This window comes from Erythrolamprus reginae, chromosome 2, assembly GCF_031021105.1.
Source record: "Erythrolamprus reginae isolate rEryReg1 chromosome 2, rEryReg1.hap1, whole genome shotgun sequence".
Classification (NCBI taxonomy): Eukaryota; Metazoa; Chordata; class Lepidosauria; order Squamata; family Dipsadidae; genus Erythrolamprus; species Erythrolamprus reginae.
In genome coordinates, this window is record NC_091951.1 from 93,078,230 (window position 1) to 93,096,382 (window position 18,153).

Below are 18,153 nucleotides of genomic sequence, written 5' to 3' on the forward strand. Positions count from 1 at the left end.
CCCATTTCCAATTTTTGTAAAAGTAAAGTAAAAAGTAAATCAAAAGTAGCTGGCTTTTGAAATCTAATGTTCTTTGTGAAAAAGAATGCAGTAAGAATTGAGGATGTTTTCATCTTATCTTAGTCGCTTCTCTCTTTTGTTTAGAGTGAGTCATGACTTCATGTTCTGAGCTTGTAGATTCCAAAGCTGAGCTCACTGCTTTGCTAGAGCAATGGGAGAAAGATCATGGCAGTGGACAAGACATAGTTCCTATTCTTACCCGGTAGGTGTGATCAAATATAATTATATGGAATATGTTAAAGAAATATGTTAAAGAAAAGGATTTAGGGGTAATGATTTCTGACAGTCTCAAAATGGGTGAACAGTGCAGTCAGGCGGTAGGGAAAGCAAGTAGGATGCTTGGCTGCATAGCTAGAGGTATAACAAGCAGGAAGAGGGAGATTATGATCCTGCTATATAGAATGCTGGTGAGACCACATTTGGAATACTGTGTTCAGTTCTGGAGACCTCACCTACAAAAAGATATTGACAAAACTGAACGGGTCCAAAGACAGGCTACAAGAATGGTGGAAGGTCTTAAGCATAAAACATATCAGGAAAGACATAATGAACTCAATCTGTATAGTCTGGAGGACAGAAGGAAAAGGGGTGACATGATCAAAACATTTAAATATATTAAAGGGTTAAATAAGGTTCAGGAGGGAAGTGTTTTTAATAGGAAAGTGAACACAAGGACAAGGGGACACAATCTGAAGTTAGTTGGGGGAAAGATCAAAAGCAACATGAGAAAATATTATTTTACTGAAAGAGTAGTAGATCCTTGGAACAAACTACCAGCAGACGTGGTAGATAAATCCACAGTAACTGAATTTAAACATGCCTGGGATAAACATATATCCATCCTAAGATAAAATACAGAAAATAGTATAAGAGCAGACTAGATGGACCATGAGGTCTTTTTCTGCCGTCAGACTTCTATGTTTCTATGTTATGTAAATGACACCATTCAGAAGCAAATCTCAATAGGACTTAGTCACAGGTAAACTTTTATTTATTTATTTTTTTGGGGGGGAATTGGTTTTCAAATATATTTTGAAACAGACAAATAAATAACAACAAAAATAATAAACAAATAAACAAACAAAACCAACAACAACAAAAGAAATTATAATATTAGCAAACATTCATTATTTCTGCATTGCTACATCAGATATTTCATTAAATCCTATAATAATATATTAATTACGGTAATATTCATATTGTCTCATACAATCACAAAATCTCTATTCAAATCATTCATATTTATCACAGGTAAACTTTTATATAATTTAATTTTTACGGTCTATTTACTAAGCTTGTGCACACCATTTGATAAGGAGGATAGATTTGCTGAGTATGCAGAAGTACCTTCTGAGCGTGGAAATACATGGTCTGAAGACCTCAGGAAGTCTTGAAATAGTCCAAATGATTTGCATATTATAGCTTAATACACAAGTTTTGAGCAGTGTAAAAGTAACAGAAAATAACAGAAAAAGCAATGGACTAGTTTTCCTTCTCCTTTCTTTTCCTCTTGCTAGTAACATTTGCTTTTAAGCTCTCCTGCCCAATATTTGGCAGTAAATATCAGATTTTTGATACATCATAGCAAAAGTTCGCCTCAGTTGCTGCCGTGTGCGCCGTGTCACTTGCCTGGCGGTGGGCGTTTCTCGCAGGGTTCCACCCCCAGTTTGGATGGGGGCGGTTAGTCACCACGGGCATCCAAAATGGGGGCACTGCCGGCAGGGACCCCATGAGAAATGCCCACTGCCGGGCAAATGACACGACATGTGCGGCGGCAACTGAGGGAAGCGGAAGGGCGTCCCTTGGCGCTCTGTATCCAGACACTAGAGAAAGCCCTCAGGGCGGCCTTGATCGGCGCGAGGGGGCTCGCTCCATCAGCCCCCACCCCAATCCTGCAGCCCGAGAGAAAGCAAAAGGGGGATGAAAGTGGGAGAAAAACAGAAATGAAGGTGACAGAAATAATAAAAGTAATAAATAATAGTTACCCGCTTGCTGAAGTTCAGCCAAGTCTCCTCCCCACCCTGACACTGGGCCAGGAGCAGGGTCTTGGAGGTGGGGGCTCTGCCCCCACCCCCCCAGCGCCTCCGGCCCCCTCGCGCCCCTTGCTTCTCGCCGCTGCCTCCCACCCGCCCGATCCGCCTCTTTTTCTCCTCCTCCGCTTCCCGCCTTGGGGCTCGGCTCCTCCTGCAGCGGTGGTGGCGGCTGCGGCTTCTCGTCCTCATCCGACCGCTAGACGCTCTGAGCGCTTTGGGAATGCCCGCCCCGCCCCTTTCGCAGTCCCTTCACCGAGAGCGCTTTCGTCCCGTGCTGTCAGCGAGGGGGCTGCAGGAGAGGCGGGGAAGGCGTTCTTCTCACAGCGGAGGCAGGCGAAGGTGATTTTCAATGTCAGGCGCGCGAGCTCCCCATCCCCCTGCCAACCCGCCCGGAACATTCAAAGGTTTTTTTTATTTTGAATGTTCCGGGCAGGCTGGCAGGGGGATGGAAGGGGGCGCGCACCTGCGTGCCCGACATTGAAAATCACCTTCGCCAGCCTCCGTTGTGAGAAGAACGGAGAGAGAACGAGAGAGAGAGAGTGAGAGCAACAGACAGAGCAAGATAGAGAGAAAGTGAGAAAGAGGGAGAGAGAGAGAAAGAAAGCAAGAAAGAGAGAGAAAGAAAGAGAGAGAAGAGAGGAAGGAAGAGAGAGAGAGAGTAAGAAAGAGAGAGAGAGAGAGAGAGAGAGAGAGAGAGAGAGATGAGAGAGGATGGAAAAGAGTAAGAGAGAGAGAGGAAGAAAGCAAGAGAGAAAGACAGACAGAGAGAGAAAGAGAGAGAGAGAGAAGAGTGGAAGGAAGAGAGAGAGAGAAATGATAGAAAAACGGGAGAAAAAAGAGAAATGAGAAAATGATTGAGGCAGAGAATGACAGTAAAGAGAGAGAAACATAGAGAGAAGTGACTCTTGATTTAAAGCATATGGTAAAAGCACTTAAATAATAACAGAGAAAAAAACCCCCAGCCCTCACCTGTTTTTATTAATAGTTATGTTTTTGGTTTTGCTGGTTGTTTTAGTTTTAATAGTAATTGATTTTGTTTTTTTATTTGTTAATTTCTTTTAATAAAAAATAAGGGATTTTTTTCTTATTTATTTATTTATACATACATACATACATACATACATACATACATACATACATACATACATACATACATACTTCTATGCCGCCCAGTCCCAAGGGACTGCCGCTCAGACACTATACTTTTCCGCCCACACCGAAAAAAAATTAGAGGGAACATTGGTCATAGCTAAAATTATTTCTTTGATTATGCAGCAGAAAACTCAGACTCAGCTTGTTTGAATGACAAATTGTGTCATAAACAAGAATAAAGCCATATTCATGAGTTGATTACCCACTGCAGTTAGAAAATGTACAGCCTTAGGAGTGGCTTCTTCCATCCAATTTTCCAAATTAATGGAGATGTAGGGTAGTATTTAGAAGTTGTGAAGCTGTTTGTTTATTGTATGTTTAGTTGATGGCTGTCTTTGGCTTGAGAATTGCCTCAAAGCTTCACAGTTCCTATCTTAGCAGTCCCATAAGTAGCAAAGGTGACATTATTAAACTCTTAGCAACATAGAGAAATTAAGTAGTTCATGAACATTTCAAGCATGTTTTTATATAGATGTATTAACTAGGGTAGTTCTTGCCACCTCTTTTTGCTGAAATGTTAATTATTAAACACTTAATTATGGTAATTGGGACAGGCAATTCCATCCTGAACATGCCACTTGACTGTCTTAGTTTATACTAGCAGCTGTAGCAGTCCCAGTTTCCATTGTTAGATGAATCCTGCACAGTTGTAATATTCTGATGTCACATGATTACCCTTTAGGGCTCATTGAACCTATTGACTTCCCCATGGACTCTGCTTGTCAGAGGATGGAAGTGGAAGTCCCAAATTGCAATCATGTGACTGTACTGCACTGCAACTGTAATAAGTAATTAATGAAATTTATATGCCACCCATCTTGCCATCAAGCAACTCTGGGCGGCTCAAATTGTGAGCCATTTGCTAAGAGCTCAAATCATGTGACTATGGGAATATTGCAGTGGCCATAACTACAAGGAGTTGTAGAACCTCCCTATTCACCCTCGTACTATCAAATGGTCATTTTAAAAAAGACTGCCTGTAATGTTCTGATCATATGTAGTCCAATTAATATCTTGGTTTATCGTGGTTTTCTAATTTTAATAATTCAAATATTAAAGACAAATACAAATTGCTTGTGCTTTTTTCTGTTTCTAGAATGTCGGAATTGATTGAAAAGGAAACAGAAGAGTATCGCAAACGAGATCCAGATCCATTTGATGACAGGCACCCTGGTAAACTGAGAAGAAAACATTTGTCTGTCTTTATACATCACCCTAGCCAATCAGAATTCTACCAAGGAGCAAAGCATCACAATGCTTCTCTTTTTTTATCTCTCTGAATTGACCAGAGGATTGGTAGAGTTTTTGTTTTTGTTTTTTTAAAAAAGAGGGCTAAGAAAGAAAACCCTAAATAAATCCTAGGCACATTTTCTATGTTCTCAACCACAGTTGCCGAGTTTAAGACAAAAATATGTAAAATTATGATTTGCTGCCTTTAAAGAATCCATATAAATTAATGGATACTATTTGGACACCACATTAAGACATCAAGCCAGATAGTCCTCAACTTTCAACCACAGTTAAGACTGGAAAATATTACTAAGTGGCACGGTTATTAAGCAAGGCATTACAGGACCACACCTGATTTTATCATCTTTGTTTTTACTGTAGCCATTAAATAAATCACTGTTTATTAAGCAAGACGTCCTGTGATTTGGGATCTCTCCTGTCAGCTTCCCCATTGACTTTGATACTCTCAGGAGAAGGTAGTCTTTCAAATAGTCTGGTCTCATTGTTGGTGATTTCACTAAATCAACATAATAATTATGTTAACAAACAGCATGCAAATAAATTGCTTTTTGGAGTTTCTGTAATTCTTGCTTCTTAAAATATTCCAGAAACATATATTTAAACAAAGATACATGCAAACTGATTTTAAATGTTTCATGGGAGGCCTGGAACAAAAAAAAGTGAAAAACCTGCTTTTACAAAACAACTAGAAGATGCTTTTTCAACTAATTGTTTGTGTTAAAGTGTTTTCTATGACTTATGATATAGACTCTGATTGTACAACTGTATTGTAATTTTTTCATCTACCAAAAATAACTTGTGCACACGTATTAAATATTATTTACTAAAATTTCTGAGAGGCTCTCGTGTGTTACAAATGTTGAATAATCATAGATGTGAGAGTGGAGGTTCATTCTCTAAACTTGTGGGTTGCTTTAAAACATTTTGTTACCAGGCTAGTTAACATCTTCATCATAATTTAGTGGATGTCAGTGTTGGTGTTCCTCTGTTTATGAGGACTTTGTTTGGAAAGTAGGTCTGGTGATGGGAGAATCACATCAAGTGAAGGTCTAGTGATGAGTCTTGTGAGGGGATCGTGTGTGGTCACGTCAGGTGAGGGTCTTCTGATGAGGTTACATAAGGTGAGGGTCATTGGGAGGTGAAGTGCTGGTTGGAGTTTTGGGCTGGTTGAATATTGGTGCTGTCTGTGCAGTTGATTTGGTGATGTCTGCAATTGATTTGAATTCTTGGGTTTGAAGGATGTATGTATGTATGTATGTGTGTATGAATGTATGCATGTAACATTTTTGCTGATAATGAAAAGAAAGGGAGACCTAGTATAGATCTATTTCAAGCTAGCCATACCCTTAGTGGGAGTTGAACCTGGAGAGTCTGCCTGTAAGGTAATAGCTTTTACCTCTAGACCACAGGTTATCCTCCTCTCAGCTTGTACCAGGGAAGAGTTAGATGTTTTTTTCCATCGAATCACCCTGGTATGCCCAAATATGTACCCATATTTGGGTATATCAGGGTGATTCGACAGAAACACACACACACACACATATTAAAAAGCTACCCAATTCCATAAGATTTGGTTAGCATATAATTTTAAAAAGTAAGAAACATGAAAAGAATAAACTGATTGCAAAACTATTTTAACATCATTTTTTGTCGGGCGGTAGGAAAAGCAAGTAGGAGGCTTGGCTGCATAGCTAGAGGTATAACAAGCAGGAAGAGGGAGATTGTGATCCCCTTATATAGAGCGCTGGTGAGACCACATTTGGAGTACTGTGTTCAGTTCTGGAGACCTCACCTACAAAAAGATATTGACAAAATTGAACGGGTCCAAAGACGGGCTACAAGAATGGTGGAAGGTCTTAAGTATAAAACGTATCAGGAAAGACTTAATGAACTCAATCTGTATAGTCTGGAAGACAGAAGGAAAAGGGGGGACATGATCGAAACATTTAAATATGTTAAAGGGTTAAATAGGGTTCAGGAGGGAAGTGTTTTTAATAGGAAAGTGAACACAAGAACAAGGGGACACAATCAAAGGCAACATGAGAAAATATTATTTTACTGGAAGAGTAGTAGATCCTTGGAACAAACTTCCTGCAGACGTGGTTGGTAAATCCACAGTAACTGAATTTAAACATGCCTGGGATAAACATATATCCATCCTAAGATAAAATACAGAAAATAGTATAAGGGCAGACTAGATGGACCATGAGGTCTTTTTCTGCCGTCAGTCTTCTATGTTTCTATGTTTCTAAGCCACTTAAGAATTATAGGCCAACAGATTAGATTAGATTACTTGTTTTTGTCAACCAGATAGGTTTATAAACTCAAAATATAATTTTGCATCAATTTTGTCAATACAATTTTTTTACTTAAATTCAGTGCCAATATTTCTCATCCATTGCTTTGAATTGTCAAGATATTCATACTTAACTTCAGTTAGCTAGTGTATTGTTTTACATGTTTGTTTTGTTTTGTTTTCTTTGTTTTATTTCTGCTTAGGTTTGCTAGTGAGTGTGTGATCTATTAATTGATACTGTTGTCTGTTTGTTTTACAGGTCGAGCAGACCCAAAATGTATGCTTGGACACTTGCTGAGGATTCTTTTCAAGAATGATGATTTCATGAATGCAGTGGGTTTGCCCTTTGAATTTATGTATAGATTTCTACTTGGCAACTGGTAGCTAGTATCTTATTACTTAATTTATTTTCCAACATGCAAAAGGTGTGCTAAGGTATTCATTTTGTTTTAGATTCATTCTCTGTTGAAAGAGGAATGTAATTTCCAAAACAGTATAAAATTTGCCTAAGTCTGATTATTCAAATCATAATGAAAGTCATATAGAAGGAGCCTTTTCATTATTAACTCTGACTGTCTTCTGTCTGCCAAAGGGCCCTTTGCCTCCTACTATATTTTCAAGAAAATCACAAAACCAAGGTGAAATTGAAGTAGATTCCAGTAAACTGAAAGAATTTATGTACAATGACAAGTGGATTCAAGCTCTAATTTTACAAAAACTGATAAGGACTAATGTATTGAAGAATTCAAATGCCTATAGGCTACTAAACTTAAGGATGTAATATGTGTAGCAGAATTCTGTGCGGAAGTGGCATAGTTGAATTAAGTGTGCTTAAATTTTAAGTAAATATTCTTAAAATTGCTTTATTATTCATTTATTGATTGATTGATTGATTGATTGATTGATTGATTGGATTTGTATGCCACCCCTCTCCGAGGACTCGGGGCAGCTCACAACATATCAAGAAACATAACAACACATCTTGAATCCAATTAATATGACTGGGGGAAAAACTTTAAAAGTATAATTAAAAACATTCTAGTATAATTAAAAACCTTTGTTACCATTCATTCTGCGAAACACACAAACACTCGTTTTGTAGTCTTATCTTTTGTTTCTATGTAATTTAAGGCTATTAAGACTTTTACAATGATAATGGTAATGGAGGAACCTAAACAATTCAACTTTTTAAAAATTGATAATAGTAATAAAAGCATAATATAGATTTGAAAACCTTTTTTCTGTTGGTGATTCTTGGCTCGTGGAGTAAAAGTGATTTTTGGACATTTAACTTTCCCCCAGCATATCTTGTCCTCAAACTAGAGAGTCAGTGATCCTATACAGTGGTACCTCAAGATACGAACCCCTCGTCTTACGAACAACCCGTGATACGAACCCGGGGTTCAGAAAAATTTTGCCTCTTCTTAAGAACTTTTTTCGAGTTACGAACCTGCGTTCGGAGACTGCTGGGAAGCCGCACGGCTGTTTTAAAAGGTAACAGCCGGGCGGCGGGGCTTCCCAGAAGCCTCCCGAACGCCGGTTCGTAACTCGAACAAAGTTCGTAAGAAGACGCAAAATTTTGCTGAACCCCGGGTTCGGTTCGGGAGGTTGCTGGGAAGCCCCCCAGGCCGGCTGCGACCTTTTAAAACACCCGCGCCGCTTCGCAGCCGTCTCCCGAAGCCGAACGCAGAAGTTCGGCTTTAGCGTTCGGCTTCAGGAGACAGCTGCGAAGCGGCGCGGGTGTTTTAAAAGGTTGCAGCCGGCCTGGGGGGCTTGCCAGCACCCCCCCGAACCCGGGTTCGGGGGGGGGTGCTGGGAAGCCCCCCAGGCCGGCTGTCGCCTTTTAAAACAGCCGGAAAGCCGTTTTTTTGCGGGGGTTTTTTTGGTTGCACGGATTAATTGACTTTACATTGTTTCCTATGGGAAACAATGTTTCGTCTTACGAACCTTTCGTCTTACGAACCTCCCCCCGGCACCAATTAAGTTCGTATCTTAAGGCAGTGATTTTCAACCTTTTTTGAGCCGTGGCATATTTTTTACATTTATGAAACCCTGGGGCACATTGAGCGGGGTGGGTGGGGGTGGGAGTGTTAAAAAAAGTTTGGGCCAAAAAATTCTCTCTCTCTCTCTTCCTCCCTTTCGCTCTATTTCTCTCTCCCTCTTTCTCTCCCTTCCTTCCTCTTTCTTTCTCTCTCTCTCCATCCCTCTTTCTTTCTCTTCCTTCCTTCCTCTCTTTTTTGCTCTCTTTCTCTCTCCCTACCTCCCTCTATGTCTTGCTCTCTCTCTCTTGCTTTCTTTCTCTTGTTCTCTTTCTCTCCCTCTTGTTCTCTTTCTCTCGCTCTCTCTCTTTCTCTCTCTTACTTTCTTTCTCTCTCTCTCTTGCTTTCTTTCTGGAACCAACTCCCCCCAGAGATCAGAATTGCCCCCACCCTCCTTGCCTTTCGTAAGCTTCTTAAAACCCACCTCTGTTGTCAGGCATGGAGGAATTGAGATATTCCCTTCCCCCTAGGCCTCTACCATTTATGCATGGTATGTTTGTGTGTATGTTCGGTTTTTTAAATAAGGGTCTTTTAATTATTTTAAATATTAGATTTGTTATATGTTGTTTCGTTATTGTTGTTAGCCGCCCCAAGTCTACAGAGAGGGGCGGCATACAAATCTAATAAATGAATGAATGAATGAATGAATAAATAAATAAATTTCTCTCTCTGAGCTTCGCGGCACACCTGACCATGTCTCGCGGCACACTAGTGTGCCACGGCACACTGGTTGAAAAACACTGTCTTAAGGTACCACTGTAAATAAACATTGTAGGAGAAATTCAATTCAGATCCTTCCTTCCTTCCTTCCTTCCTTCCTTCCTTCCTTCCTTCCTTCCTTCCTTCCTTCCTTCCTTCCTCCCTCCCTCCCTCCCTCCCTCCCTCCCTCCTTCCCTCCCTCCTCATAAATAGGCCCTCAGATCTGATGTAATTTTTTTCTTTCAATGTTTTTCTTGTTCTTCTAGCTGGTAAATGCTTACGTCATGACAAGCAGAGAACCTCCATTGAACACAGCTGCCTGCCGACTCCTGTTGGACATTATGCCTGGGCTGGAAACTGCTGTTGTCTTCCAGGAGAAGGTATGGGAGATAGGAAGATAGAAACATAGAAACATAGAAGACTGACGGCAGGAAAAGTCCTCGTGATCCATCTAGTCTGCCCTTACACTACTTCCTGTATTTTATCTGACAATGGATATATGTTTATCCCTGGCATGTTTAAATTCAGTTACTGTGGATTTACCAACCACATCTGCTGGAAGTTTGTTCCAAGGATCTACTACTCTTTCAGTAAAATAATATTTTCTCACGTTGCTTTTGATCTTTCCCCCAACTAACTTCAGATTGTGTCCCTTTGTTCTTGTGTTCACTTTCCTATTAAAAACACTTCCCTCCTGGACCTTATTTAACCCTTTAACATATTTAAATGTTTCAATCATGTCCCCCCTTTTCCTTCTGTCCCCCAGACTATACAGATTGAGTTCATTCAGTCTTTCCTGATACGTTTTATACTTAAGACCTTCCACCATTCTTGTAGCCCGTCTTTGGACCCGTTCAATTTTGTCAATATCTTTTTGTAAGTGAGGTCTCCAGAACTGAACACAGTATTCCAAATGTGGTCTCACCAGCGCTCTATATAGATAGATCTAGAAGCAATATTGTGCAGATCTTAGTAGACTCTGCTTTGGCAGTTTTGGGAGGCTGGTAAGAAGAATGAATTCCAGGTGGCTGAAAACATCGTTTCTGCTACAGTCAGACAGTATACCAGTTAATTGACTCCACATGATAACTATATTTTGATGTCTAAAATTATGTTCATTTACTTAAAAGATTTATATGGCACCCTTCTTAAGTCGGGGAGCTTACAGCAACTATAAAACCAATGGCTATAAAATTATCATAAAACAGTAAAAACAATAAAATAAAAATCCTGCACTTTAAATATTCCCTTGGGATGCCCCACAGCAAGCTACGGTTGCCCTCATTCCATATATACTGTAGAGAGATATAAACTGCCCAGAGCCCTCTCTCTGAGGAGGGATAGGCTGTTAATACGGCCGCGAGAGCAATCATGGGCCTTCCTAGATATGCCCATGTCTCGTCAACACTCCGCGGCCTGCACTGGTTGCCGATTAGTTTCCGGTCACAATTCAAAGTGCTGGTAATGACCTATAAAGCCCTACATGGCATCGGACCAGAATACCTACGGGACTGCCTTCTGCCGCATGAATCCCAGCGGCCGCTAACGTCCCACAGAGTTGGTCTTCTCCAGTTCCCATCTACTAAACAATGTTCTCTGGTGGGACCCAGGGGAAGAGCCTTCTCTGTGGTGGCCACGGCCCTCTGTAATCAACTCCCCCCCCCAGAGATTAGAACTGCCCCCCACCCTCTTTGCCTTTCACAAGACTTTGAAAACCTATCTATGTCGCCAGGCATGGGGTAATTGACATATCCCTTGGCTAGTAAGATTTATGTATAGTTGCGATTGAGTAGTATTGTCTGTTTTTTAATGATAGGGGGTTTTAGCCATAGTTTTAATTATTGGATTTGTTGTACATTGTTTATTGTTGCTGTGAGCCTCCCCAAGTTTTCGGAGAGGGGTGGCATACAAATCTAATAAATTATTATTATTATTATTATTATTATTATTATTAATAATAATAATAATAATAATGATAATGATAATAATAATAATAATAAATAAGCCAAATAAATAAGTAAATAAATAATAAAATAGTTCCTTTTTGCTTATTTATGTTTACATTCATATACATTTAAATTCATACATACAAAATAGTTTTATGTTTCTTTTGTTCCCTGAGACTTAATGTTTGCACACATAGAAAGTTTTCAACTGAATGGTATTGATATCCCAAGAGTTGCTACAATTAGTGTTTCAGTTGCTTTTATGGAATGGCTGCAATCAGACACATTATGCTAAGCGTTCCATTTTTATTTGTTTGTTTTCATGAGGGGAGGAACAGATAGGAATGAATGGGTTATACTGACATTCCGCATTGTAGTTGATACTATTTTTGGCTTTATCTGGCATTTGAATGCATTCAGTGTGCCTTCTGTGTGATCTGTAAATTTCTGTGACCACACAGTCCCTAATACTGTTTGTAGTAGATAGCCAGAATTGAATTATTTTTGCACCAAGTTTCTGAATGATATGCCAGCGTGCAGAAGAACAATATATGCTTTAAAAATTCCTATGTATAGCCAGAAATTGCTTCATGCTTGACTGCAGCAATTTTTGATGAACTGTCCAGTTTCACAATTTTTTAGTAGGAAGTCTTACTGCAAAAAAAACAAAAAACAAAGAAAGCTATAGTTTTAAAGAAATCATTCCAGATATGCATTTATTTCTTTAAATGTTGATCATATCAACAACTTCATCTGCTTTTTTTAAATCTGAAAAATAACTTTTTGGAATAAAGCCCAGTATAGATTATGGGACGTATATGTCAGTAGATGTCGTATTGGAATGGAAGCTGTGAAGAATCTAACTTGCCTAAACACATCTCTCTTCTCCCCCTCCCTCTTCATTCTAGGAAGGCATTGTTGAGAATCTCTTCAAGTGGGCACGAGAAGCTGATCAGCCTTTAAGGACATTCGCAACTGGATTGCTTGGAGGTGCCATGGAGAATCAAGATATTGCTGCCAACTATAGAGATGAGAATTCCCAACTGGTAAACAGGAAATATCCATAACATATTGGGTTTCTTTTAAATATTATTTATTTTTTTAATATTTTTAATTTATTTTTAATTTATTTTTAATTTTTTTATTTTATTTTTATTGCTTGATTTATTTATTTTTGTCTTTATTTTTATTTATTTATTTATTTTATTTATATTTTTAAATGTTTTTTAATTTTAATTTTTTTTTAATTTTTTAATTTTTTTTATTAATTTTTTAATTTTTTAATTTTTATATATATATTTTATTTTTATTTATTTTTTTAAATTATAATGTATTGTTGACAAGTATTGAACCAGGTGATTGGAGCAGAAAGCCCTAAGCTTTTATTTGGCCCCTGCAGCATTATCACAATAAATGTAGAAAAACTGCAGCAATCGTTGCATGTTACTGTTCTACAACAAGTTTTAGGAATGTCCTTCTCTGCAAGTGGAGAAAACAGATTCTTTTATTGGCATGTTTGGTGTTCCAAGATAACATTTCCCCAACTCCAGTTTTCTGTTCTGCCTCAATATTAGAATAATAATAGGTGACCTTAAGTTTGCAAAGCTGGTGTATTTAAATATTTAACATTTGACATTAAAACCAGGTTGTTGGGTTTTGTTTTGTTTTTTTGCTGCTCCTCTGTGTTTCCTTTTTGGAAGGTGAATGGCATAATAATAATGGGTTTGAGTTTCTTTGGGCAAACTGATTTCACTGTAGCAGAACCGTGTTAAAATGATGCATGTTCAACTTTTTATGAAAGGTGGCATTTGTCCTTCAACGTTTGCGAGAGCTGCAAGTCATTGAAACGAACACAAAACATGAAAATAAACGCCCCAGTCCTCGAAAAGTGCCATCTGACCCCTTGCTGCCTCTAGATGAAGAAGCTGTGGACATGGATTATGGGGAGATGGCTGTGGATGGTGAGCAGGAGGAAGTGACAGGGGACATGGAGATTTCATTTAACCTTGACTCAAATCACAAGACAAGTAGTCGGGTAAATTCTGCTGCCAAAAAACCAGGGAAGCAACACGAAAAAGAGAATTTCCGAAAAGCAAAACAAAAACTCGGCTTCTCTTCTGAACCAGAAAAGATGTTTGTTGAACTGTCTAATAGCAGCTGGTCTGAGATGTCTCCTTGGGTGATTGGCACAAATTATAACCTGTATCCCTTGACCCCCGCCATAGAGCAAAGACTGATTCTGCAATATCTGACTCCTCTAGGGGAGTATCAAGAGGTAGGTTTTGAATGGCAGAAGGATATGTGATTTCTTTTAGGATTTCTTTTAGGAAGAATTTCTTTTCTTTTAGGAAGAAATTACACTTTGTTATGGGGAATCATAATCTTTTTAAGGTATGTTCTTACACAGAGGCAAAGAGCAAAAGTTAATCTTTGGAGCTGTCTTTCCTATTAATTGGGTTTTGTTATATGCTTGCCTTTGAACAGGAGGTTAATATTTTGATCATATTATAAATATATCTTTATGTACTATATATTAAAATATACATACATACATACATACATACATACATACATACATACTGTACATACATACATACATAAAAGTGAAAACCACTTGCCACAATCACAAAATCTCCAGAATTGTAAAGCCTACAAACTCTTGACTTCTAGCTGCTCGCTAAGAAAGGATTTTTTTTAATGACCATTAAATCATTAGCATTTCTTATATTATTACACATTCTGATGCTAATTAGTTAGACTTTCTACTCCCCTTCCCAACTTTAAAACAACTCTGGAGAGAATGGAATAGCACAGGAGAGGCTTCTGTGGGGCAAGGCTGAGGGAGAGAAGGGGAGAGGAGAGGCTGATCATAACTACTCATTAATTTTCAAGGTGTAAGTGTTGATTTATCAAGCCCAATCACATACTTTTGTAGCAGAGCACAGGTATTTCAGCTAGTTATTAATAAAGATACACATATACAGACTCCTTTGTTAAAGATATTATAAATAATGCATGTGCAGGAAAGAAATACTGAAGTAATATAACAGAACAACATTTCTGCTTCCCCCTCCCCTCGCTATGTATTTTAATCTAAAAATATATGAGAGGAAATGGTGGGCTGCACAGTAAGTGCCATCTTCAAGATTACGTAGCACAGGAGTATCAAACTGGCAGCCCGCAGGCCAGATGCATCACGTGCAGGCCATGCCCACCCCAACTCTGTGAAGGAAATAATGCAACTGCAAACCCCAGTTTGACACCCATGATGTAGCAGAAATCTTGGTCTGCCATAATTTGCATCTGGCTGCTTCTGAATTTAGGAGAAAGGGAAAAAAAAGTTAAGATGTTCATCTTAAAGTATTTTGTAAATTCCCCCTAACAGTTGCTGCCTATCTTCATGCAACTTGGGTCAAGAGATCTGATGATGTTCTATATTGACTTGAAACGGACCAATGATGTACTGCTTACTTTTGAAGCCCTAAAGGTAAACAATAGCATTATAAAACTGTTTGTTCACAGACACAGGAGGCTTTCTGGCCCAATATCAGTGTATAATAATATAGTTGGATTCTTACTCTAACCAACTATTGCCATTGCTATTTGGACGGAAAATTATGGATATTGAGGTGCTAGTCTGGAAGACGTTGGACTGGTACTGACTGACAACTGGTACAGAAAGAGCATCAGCGCTGGATACTTACTTTTCTTCTTTAAGGCTTTGAAATATTTTCCTTTTGTTTCTGTTCTTTACAAGGTATGTATTTCAAGAGCTATACAGTGCTCCGGATTAAAGGCAGAAGGTATTTCAGTGATGTTGAAACTCACAAGAGTTCTTATGTATGTTAGAAATGATGAAATGTTGAATGGAGTGAAAAGGCTAGACGTTCCTAACCTCCACTCTCAGAACCTGCCTTGATCCTCTCACCTGCTCCTGCCATGGTTTGCAGATGCCAGGATTTGTCTTCTAGGGCAGTGTTTCCCAACCTTGGCAACTTGAAGATATTTGGACTTCAACTCCCAGAATTCCCCAGCCAGCGAATGCTGGCTGGGGAATTCTGGGAGTTGAAGTCCAGATACCTTCAAGTTGCCAAGGTTGGGAAACACTGTTCTAGGGAACCTCTTTACGTGGGATCTAATCCATAATCCTGGTCTATTGTGTGAGAGAAGTGTTCTTTTACTGTGTACTGCATTTCAGGTAAACGTCTTTGCTATGCAGAATAGGTTTGGCCTTTCTTTTCTTTTTTCCTAAATCCATCTTATAAAATATCACTAACAAACCAACTTGCAAATTAATTCAAAAACAAAAGTGTTAAATGAATGTCTGAGATCTGCAACAAATAATGAGCCTTCTACTGAAAATATACAGATCACAATGAGAGAGTTATCTCGTAGACACTGGCACAATAGGCCTTGCAGCATCCTGCCATGAGTGGCTGCACTGGTGTGACGAACTTACAGTGCTGCTGCTCCTCGTGTGCACAACACCGCAGCGAGCCTCACAAACCCCCAGTTCTGGCAGAGTTTGGGGGAAAAGAATTCATCCACCCTTTCGCCATGAACCGTCCTGCTCCCAACTGAGGGCAAAGTTAAAGCAGGAAAAAGCTGCAGCTGTGGCTCCAAGTGTGGTCTCGAGCATGCTCAGGGAGGGCCAGCAATGCCTTTTGAGATAGCAGAGATCGAAACCAAAATGCTGTTTTTCAGCTTTACTGAGCTGCCCTGAAGGATAGGCCAAAAAAAAAAATTAAGACATCCCCTGAAAACCATGGGGCTTATTTCTGAGGTCAAAAGGAAATAAGATGGGTTATATAGTGCTTGGGGACAGACCATTACCCATTTAAACTTTACAAAAGCATTTGAATTGGAACTTGTTATTTAAATGAACAGTTTTCCTTAAAGATAGCAATGGAGGGAAATCTCATTCTTCTCAATTTTTTCATAGGATGCAAGAAAGAACATTTCGCTTGTAGTGGAAATCTTTACTAGGTTGTTTGCAATTAGCCCCCTTGCTTTGTAATTGACAATGATTTTGTGCCTTTGTCTACAGTATTTGGCATCTCTGCTGCTTCACAACAAGTTTGCCACAGAGTTCGTTGCTCATGGAGGAGTACAGAAGCTACTGGAGATTCCTCGCCCTTCTATGGCAGCCACAGGTGTCTCCATGTGTTTATACTATTTGTCTTACAATCAGGATGCCATGGAAAGGGTAAGTAAGAGCACACCCTGTCTGCCACCAGAGGCTGAACGCTTTGAAAAGGGTTTGCATATGTCAAGCAGGGACTAGAATATTCCAGCTATCCTCACCTTTTGGAAATTTCAATATAAATATTTTGAACCTACAATGTACTTGTATGACAGCTTATAATAGGATGATAGTTATGAGTTTGCAGTTGAAATTGAGAGCAGGTAATCAATTAGATACATATCGTTATTGAAAGGTAGTTTTATTGCTTGCATATAGAATATCTTAATTTCAGCAGGGGAAACAAATTATACATTTATAAATTTAGCTTGAAAATGAGTGTGCCAAAGTCTCCGTATAACATTACCTGAAGACAGCAATAGTTAAAGCACACATTTATTCATGTAATATAAATATAATTGTTCAATTATGTTTCAGCAAGATATATACACTAAATTCTAAAGAAAGGATTGCTTTAATTTTTTTTTAAAAAAATCAGAATTCTGTGGTGTGTTGTTTCGGTTTTGATTGTCAGTTTCTACTGTTTACTTCCAAGCATAGATACCCTATGTTCTTACTTATTTATTTTTTGTAGTAGTGTTTTTATTGGAATTTGGATGTATTTTGTATTTGTATTCTGAATGTTCATTTTTGACTTTTGTTTAATTTAAGGACTCCAAAAGATTTTAAGCTATGTGTCATCTTCGTAATTAAAATTGAACAATAAATGCTATCCCTTTCATCACAGCACTTGCTGGAGGATTTGTCTACATATTGTTCCCATTACTAAAAGTTCAAACGATCACAGTGTTTTCTTGTTCTGTAGGTGTGCATGCATCCTCACGTACTATCAGATGTTGTGAACTATACTTTGTGGTTGATGGAATGCTCTCACGCATCAGGCTGCTGCCATGCTACCATGTTCTTTTCCATTTGTTTCTCGTTCCGTGCCGTTTTAGAACTCTTTGATAGGCATGATGGCTTACGGCGCCTAGTTAACTTGGTAAGTCTTAAAATGGTTGTGTTCTGCTTTTCTTCAGTGCATCATCAGAACTGCTACCTTCCTTTTTTGGGGTGGCAAAGTTGATAGGACTGGATCTGCTTTGTGTTAAGCAGAAACGTAAGGTTGGGTATAGTTTCTGAGAGTCTTGATTGATGCTTTGAGAGCTCCTTCAAAAGTTGCCACCAAACAATAATAATATGTTGGAATCTCAATTTAGCCCCTCTGTTCTCAAAGGCAACTTACACGTATTCCATTTAGATACTTTATGTGATATTTTGTACAGTCAATGTTGAGTCCATACCTGCAAATGAGCACCTCCTGGTTTTAGAAGGATTCCTTAGGCTGGCTATACGAAAATTTGGACAAAACTAGGAGCAAGCTAAGAAGCAAGAGAGGTGCCTGTGTGGCTAAATGAACTTGCCAATCGATGTAAGATAATGAACCTTTAGAATATTAAAAATAAAACTGCAATAAACCTGTTTATTTTTCTTC

The 18,153-nt window shown here is 38.8% G+C and overlaps 1 protein-coding gene across 3 annotated transcripts in view; it reads left to right on the forward strand.

Moving 5' to 3' along the window:
* Positions 1-18,153, forward strand: part of DCAF1 (DDB1 and CUL4 associated factor 1) — a 63,401-nt gene that overhangs the window by 10,974 nt on the left and 34,274 nt on the right. For all 3 annotated transcript variants that reach the window (XM_070738724.1, XM_070738725.1, XM_070738726.1), the window contains exons 2-10: positions 145-262; positions 4,342-4,418; positions 7,052-7,125; positions 9,797-9,910; positions 12,385-12,522; positions 13,278-13,751; positions 14,862-14,963; positions 16,524-16,682; positions 17,485-17,661. In XM_070738724.1, coding sequence (XP_070594825.1) covers positions 153-262; positions 4,342-4,418; positions 7,052-7,125; positions 9,797-9,910; positions 12,385-12,522; positions 13,278-13,751; positions 14,862-14,963; positions 16,524-16,682; positions 17,485-17,661 — 1,425 coding nt within the window. In that variant the 5' untranslated portion in view covers positions 145-152. The remainder of the gene's footprint in view (positions 1-144; positions 263-4,341; positions 4,419-7,051; positions 7,126-9,796; positions 9,911-12,384; positions 12,523-13,277; positions 13,752-14,861; positions 14,964-16,523; positions 16,683-17,484; positions 17,662-18,153) is intronic.